The sequence below is a fragment of the Adiantum capillus-veneris genome, chromosome 11 (genome assembly GCF_014529385.1).
Source record: "Adiantum capillus-veneris isolate H3 chromosome 11, ASM1452938v2, whole genome shotgun sequence".
Taxonomy (NCBI): Eukaryota; Viridiplantae; Streptophyta; class Polypodiopsida; order Polypodiales; family Pteridaceae; genus Adiantum; species Adiantum capillus-veneris.
Genome location: NC_140941.1, coordinates 50,951,450 through 50,958,815, shown reverse-complemented (window position 1 = coordinate 50,958,815; position 7,366 = coordinate 50,951,450). Strand labels below are relative to the sequence as shown.

Here is a 7,366-nt window from a genome sequence, read left to right as displayed (position 1 = left end):
CATAGTACTGTTGTTCCTTTAAGCTCCATTGTGATGCTATCCATCCCATGTGTTTGTTTTTTTGTGTTGATTTCCCGTCTTTAATCCAAACCAGATCATTGACTTTGACTAAACTGCTGTAAACAAACACTTGCTTGACTTTCCTTCGCTTTGTTGAGTACTTTGGCTGAAATATCTTTGCTTTTTTGGGTGTCTCCTTAGAGGTTCCAATTGGTCAGCACTTGACTTGAAGTTTTGAAAGCTTGACTTGCTTGAAGAAGTTGATCCATGCGGGTGTTTTGATGTAGAGGCATATGTTGTCACACCTTCTTTGCTAATCGGTGGAAATTCCACTTTAGCTTTACCTTTGTCTGCAAGATTTTTCTTTTTTACCTCTGGTCTCAATGGCATTCTTTGCTCAATAGATTTCGTGGTTGGTTTTTTCTATGTTTTATCTTACTATTGTCTGATTTGCTTTAAGCTCTTTTGAAGTTTTGATTGATGGAGACGAATCATCTTCAATAAGATCTGCTTTGATATAAGTCTCCATTTTAACTGTGCTTGCGGACCTTGTGCTGTTTTCCGTAGGTGACCAGTCTTGGTCTTCATTCTTTGTTGTCTTTGATGACTGCATCCTGTTTTCATTCTGTATCTCTAACATCTTCTAGGCCATTGGTATTCCCATTATGATGCCGTCTGGCATATCCTTTGTTGTGATCACGTGGAATTGAGCTATGATGATCTGTGAACCTACTTCAATGGTAGTGGAGATGATTCCCAACATTATGCTCGTTTGTTTCCTGATATGCTCACATATTCAGGAGCATTTTCTAGTTGTGGTTGACCACATCTTTTTCGAGTGCGAAAGGACATAAGGTTCTTATCTAGCTGAAAATCTAGCTTTACTTCTTTTGAGAGCTTTTCTTCATTCTCTCCACCAATGTTGCACTTGATCTTCTCAAGATTTCTTTCTTTATTGATTGCTTTTGTTGTGGCAATGTCCTTTGGTTGAGCTTTATCTGCATCTTCTTTGCTTTGATCACCTGCTTCAATTGATGTTGGCTCATTTTGTTGTATTACCACACCTTTTTCTTGCAACTGTTGAGTATTGTGTGCTGCATTTGAGTAACTTTTGATCTTAGAAGATCCACTATACTCTCTGGCAGAATCTGTCCCTTTGGAGGAGATTTTGATGGTGACCTTTTGTTGTATGCAAAGACATTCAGAACAGGCAAACACAGGAATCAGAATGGAACTAGAACAGAACAAAGAAACAGACTAATTCCGCCATAACTTCCACCTTCATCTTTCCAAAAAGACACTGATCGACAGTTACATAGTTAGAGAATACTAATGGGCAACGCCCTTTCCCAAGAACCCCCCTTGGAATTCCAAAAGTACAAAAGTTGATATTCCGAATTCCACTAAGGTAAAACATCCAAAATTCCCTCGGCTTAACACCTGGCACAGCTCGGTGGCTAGAGCCATAGGCTGACCTGGACCCACAATCCCTTGATCAAGTAGTCTGTTCCCCAGCAACACCTTCTACATCTGTCTCCAAAGCCTTTTCTGCCACAAATTCCAGATCCTCTTGCTTTTCCACCTCCACTTCCGCCTGCTTTTCCACTTCCAATTCCACTCCACCTGCCAAATTTTGATCTGGTTCCAAAACCCCACTGCTCAACTCCGCCTTCCACTTACTCAGATCCTAGGCACCTACTTCAATTCCCTTGATTTTGTTCTTCAACTCCTCCATCTCTACAATCAGCCTCTCATTCTCCATCTTCAATGCCTCATTATCCCCTCCTAGTGCTCTCCTTTCCAGCTTGCTGAAACTAGTTCTTGAACCGGTCCGTCGAATTACCATATGCTCCCTCCAAAGCTTAGTTGTTGTATTCCACATCTCCTGTGCATATTCCATCACTTCTTTCTTCAAGGCATCCGCATCGTTCAGCTACTACTAAGACACCTATCATCCCCTGGCCCCTCAATGCCGCCTTCTCCATATCCGCCAATGGAGTTAGTCTATTAATCAGGAAAACATTTTTAGTGGTCAAATCAGCCACCTTGTCCCCCAATTCTTTAAATTGCTTATCCACTATAGTCTTCAGTCCATCTGCCCACCGAGTAAAATCCTCAGCCACACTCAAAATTTCAGCATTCCTTGCCATAGCCTCAGCTGTAATCCTCTTAACCTCCTCCTGCAATCTTTCCTTATCCGACCTCTCTTGAAATAATTGCATCCTGACTTTCTGCATTTCACATTCTAGAATAGTGCTACATGTATGTTCCATCTTCTCACTTTCCATCACCCTAAGCGTCGCATCCTGATTCTGCAGGAACTCATTCAAATGAGCCAAATAGTTAGCAGCCTCCTCCACAGAGAAAATCCCCTTGGCCTCATAACTGGCACTGCTACCTGCCTTAACCTTCAAACTCTCCGGAACACTCTTCTCCGCAGCTCCACCAATCCCTTTCATAAACAGTGTGACCTTCTTACCTTTAGACTCCGACTTCTTGGACTCTGACTCCATGGTGAAAATATTCAACTTTGATTCAGGCTCCTCCAAACCCTTCCAAGAAACCTTAAAGGGTGATTTTGTTTTATCAGTTGTTGGAGATCCCAACAACAACTTCCTCTGCTTCATTCCACTGAATGTTCCCTCTTCCTTCAATACATCTACACCCGGTGTCCTCAAACCTGTTGGTACTAAGGAAACCCTCAAAACATGCTCAAAGATTGCGACCAAATATGGTGCCACTCAGCCCACTGCCGGTGTCCGACGCCTATCTCTCTTACCTGTAAGCTGCATCCGATCATACAACACTGTTGCCTAATCAACCTTAATTCTCTTCTTAGCTTGAAACAATGGTGAAAAAGACACCTTAGACATATAAGCGATCTTCTGTAGAATGCACACCTTCTCCAAATACCAAAATAGATTTGTGACACTGATTCCGTCCGCATTTTGCACCATATAATATGCCTTCGTCCCAATCGGATTTCCAAATTCCCCTTTCATCTGAGAGTCAGTCACCTTCCGCCCCTTAGCTGGCACAGAAAAATACGGAACTTTGAAAACCTTGGACACCAATTTTGGTGTCAGGCGCACATCCCCCGTAATCACTCCATCACCCTCCTTAATCATGTTCCACTGCTGCTCAGTGAACTCGTTCTCTGCCCATGCATCCCAAGGTAAACATGCAAACTCGTAAAGGCCTATGCGCTTGAGCCATACCTGCGTTTCCTCCTCATTCGGATCAAACGCTTTCACTGCCATCTCCACACTCCCTTGATCACTCATAGACCCAGCTTCATCACTCTCCACCTTGATGTGATCTTCCTGCTGCCTCCCCTTGAACAGCTCCCCCATCGCCATCTTCATCGACCTTGTGTTCGGCATTGATTCTGACGCATCGTCCTGCATCCCCACCATCAGATTTCCCTTAATATTTTCAGAAAACATTTCTCCCGCTTCTGGTTAACAGTCAGTGAACTGCCATGTTCGCACACTTGGATATGATCTCCAACACTTCTCACCACCTTAGTCCTATAATGATGAATTTTCACCTCGATTTGGGCACACCATGCAAGATTCGCCCAAAAAATATTCTCTTCCTTAATTGGGTCACATCAGCACTAAGCAAATTTTTAGCCTCAAACTGAGTACCCCCACTAATGAGTACCCCTTGACCCTTTTGCCCAATTCCATTCCTCCGAAATTCCTCCTTCTTGACTTCCATTTCCACAGTCCGAATTCCAACTTTCAGTCCGCAATCCAAATTCTGAATTCCAGATCCCTTTACAGGTTTTGATTCAGCTCCATCTGCATTTCCAAAGATGACTTCATCATTTACTACAATATCTTTAGCCTTCCGCAACATCCACTGTGGAATTTCAAGAGCTTTTAATATCTGAATTTGCATCTGCATTTTCGCCTGAATCTGAAATCCAATCTGAATCTGAATTTGAATCTTATCTCACTCGGAATATGAATCTTAGCCAAAATCTGACACTTGGCATACTCTTCTTCATGTCCCTTATACAACAGTGCCCTATCAACTCCTTCATATTTGTTCTGATTTTGTCCAATCCAAGAATAAAATGATGTTGTTAATCCCCACTGAGTATCGATGTCATCCTCCTTGTGACACTGATTGTCATACCTCTTCATCATCCTCAATCTCCTTCGTTATGTTGTTGTCATCTTCTTGTCCTTGCTGCTACAATTGTTGCTTGCCTCTTTTGACATCCTCTTTCGACATTTAGTCTTTGAAGTCCGCTTGAAATAACAAAATTCCGCCATGATATCCGCATTAGCATGCACATCCCCCATTTGCTACTGACAACTATCCTCTTCAAATGTATGTGAATTCCCAATGAGCATGACACTTTGATCGGTCGAAAAGGAATAATCCTCCTGTGCTTCATGGACACACTTTCGTGGTAGGATAGAGGTAACCAGGGTTTCTGCCCGGCTCTGTTCCCTGACCTCATGTTGCTCCTCCTTACCTTGCTGCCTTTTATCCTGCTGACATTGCTAATCCTCCACATGGTCTTCTTTCCGACTTCCCATTTGCATTTTCTGAGCTACCACCCATTGATTTTCTGATCGAAACTGCTGTGTACATTGTTGGGATACAATTTCTACAAGATTTGCTAACTGCATATTTACATCAGTGGATCTTCGTGGTGACAATTCCTTCGAAACTGAGTTGTTCATTGTTGTTTCTGCAAATTCCTCCTGAGTACATCTCATTTTTGAAACTTCTTCCTGCTTTAACTCTTCATTTGTAATCCTACATACATTCTCAATTGAACCCAAAAATAAATCAATCACCTCTTCTTCTTCATTCCTCTCTCTATCCATCACCTCTCCGTTTATCCGACTATCCACTTGTCCATTCCTAACATTATCCGCCTCTTCAAATGGTATTTGATTTCCGTGAACAACATCCTCAATATGTATGATTTGCTTCTCCTCTGAATAATAAACCTCATTGACAAGTGAAAACACCGACATCAATTTCAGCAATGGATATTCGTCTCCACTCTATGAGCACACTCCAATGGTAGGGTAGGGGTATCTAGGGGCAATTTTAGGCTCTCTTGGCCAACCTCCTTTTGCATCTCCTTTTCCTCCACCTTTGGTATCCCCACAATGGATGTCCGTCTCCAAGCCAACCCATCCGTCATCATCATCACTTGATTCATCTTCAAACTCAGCCGCATATGCATCCCTCAATCTCTCACATGATTCCTGCAATTTTCTCAACTCCTTCCTGTTGGAACATGATGTCCTCCTCTTTCCTGTATGATTAGTCAACCACTCATATGCCCTCTCTAAGTCATCCTCAAAATCTTCCAACTTATCCCATGATACCTGTGTCCCATCAACTGATGCTTTATGCATTCTTCGGCTAAATTTTTGAAGTTTTGAACACAAATCCACCATACACCACTTCCTACATGCATCTCCCTTTGAACACTCATCAACTGCACATGGGAAATCCTCCACTTCATGCTTCCTACTCATGCATACCTTGCATTTCTTCCTCTTCTTCTTCTGACTCCCCATGGAGCTTATCTGCTAGAACTTTGATTTGGAATTTGGCTGCTTTCTGACTTCCGCATTTGCAACAGTTCTGATTCTAGATTTTGCAATTTGACTTCAAACTCTGCAACAGTCATTCTAATTTGAATTCTTATTTTGAAAACTTATCTGATTCCTAATTCTGGTGGTACTCAACTTCCTGCACTTCCTCCTAGTGGAACTTGACTCCCATAACTCCCCCTAGTGTAAGTGATCCCCCGGAATTTCTTCTTGGTAACCCTCAAAATCTGTGATAATAAATCTGGTTCATCTTCCACTTCTTCCTTCTGTCTGTCTCTCAGATAATCCTCTGGTACATCCAAATCTTCTTGTCCAATTTGGATATGTGTCCTCTTTTGCTTCTTCTAGGGCAACATCTGAATTTTGATGACTTTCAAAAAATCAGCCCAACTCCATCAACGTGAATGTAACTGTCTTCTTCTAGAGCACAAATGACTGCCCATACAGACTTTCCCTATTTTGAACGTCTTCCCTTCATTCAGTAACTACTTCCGTCTCTTCAGCATTCGCTCCCACAAGAGAAATCTAAATTTGTCCATGCTACATCACACCTACATCATGATTGCCAAGTGTTGTATGCAAAGACATTCAGAACAGGAAAACACAGGAATCAGAATGGAACTGGAACAAAACATTGAAACAGACTAATTCCACCATAACTTCCACCTTCATCTTTCCAAAAAGACACTGATCGATAGTGGATTTATTTTATTTGCGAGTTAATCAATTCGTGTTTTTTGGCTAAAGGTGATGCTTTTTCGAGTTTATATAAGCATGGAGCTCTCTCATATGTACGCTCTCTATGGTGGCGTTGACGTAGGTGAAATAAGTACCGAGAGAAGGAGAGAGAAGAAGGATTAGACGGAGAGAGAAAAACATACTTGTGGAATAGAGATATGATAGGGGTGTGAGAGTACCGACAACAAGAGAAACACACACACACACACACACACACACACACACACACACACACACACACACACACACATACACACACACACAGAGGGTGTGTGAGGGATAGAGAGAGAGAAAATGCCAAAGTGGAAGCGATAGCCGAGAGAGAAAATCATTTGCACAATAGTCGAATTGTCATTTGAGCAATAATAGGGACATAATATTCATAGCGCATAAATCAAACATATATTCTTGCACACTCCACTAAAGCAGTTAGTGGTGGTCACTCGTGGCACTAGTAGATGCTTTTTGAGATTTGGGACCACTCATGGCACTAGCATATGCTTTTACCGGTTGTCTAGCAATATTGTGAGTGCAAATTGGACCAACATCTAAATTATTTTCTAGATATTGTGGGCCCTTTAATATAATCAAGTGAGTTGGAGATATAGCTTACAAACTCTCTTTACCTCCGCACTCTTGTATTCATCCAAGTGCTTGTGATTGGAAACTGAAGTGGTCCTTTTAAAAAAAAATTACATGTCCATGGTTGAGCCAAAGACATAAAGGGTGTTGTTAATGAGAGGATGTATGAGTGGTCAAGCATATTTTTATGCACTCATGTTTGGAACACTCTTTGATGGTCCACAAATGTATCAATCTGTTGTTGATTACAGCCAATCATTATATCAAGTAATTTTTTTATTCCTCTAATTGATCCCCTCTATATAAATTCCAGAAGGCAACACCACATGCATTTACAAGTTATCCTAATTCCTTTTTTGAGAGAGGTTTAATTCAGAGATTTCTTTTATTACAAAGACTTTTGTTGTTGCAATGAAGGAGATAGGCTTTTGTGAAAGTGGACGAAGTTGTTT

The 7,366-nt window shown here is 41.6% G+C and overlaps 1 protein-coding gene across 1 annotated transcript; it reads right to left on the bottom strand.

The window, feature by feature from the left end:
- Positions 1 to 4,520: 4,520 nt before the first annotated feature.
- Positions 4,521 to 5,003, bottom strand: LOC147447227 (uncharacterized). Its single transcript, XM_086523592.1, has one exon. The coding sequence runs from the start codon at positions 5,001 to 5,003 to the stop codon at positions 4,521 to 4,523; it is 483 nt and encodes a 160-aa protein (XP_086379718.1).
- Between the last annotated feature and the right edge of the window lie 2,363 nt (positions 5,004 to 7,366).

What these genes read in the sequence shown, in the direction of transcription:
- LOC147447227 (XM_086523592.1), bottom strand. Translation starts at nt 5,003, where the DNA reads ATGTCGGTGTTTTCACTTGTCAATGAGGTTTATTATTCAGAGGAGAAG.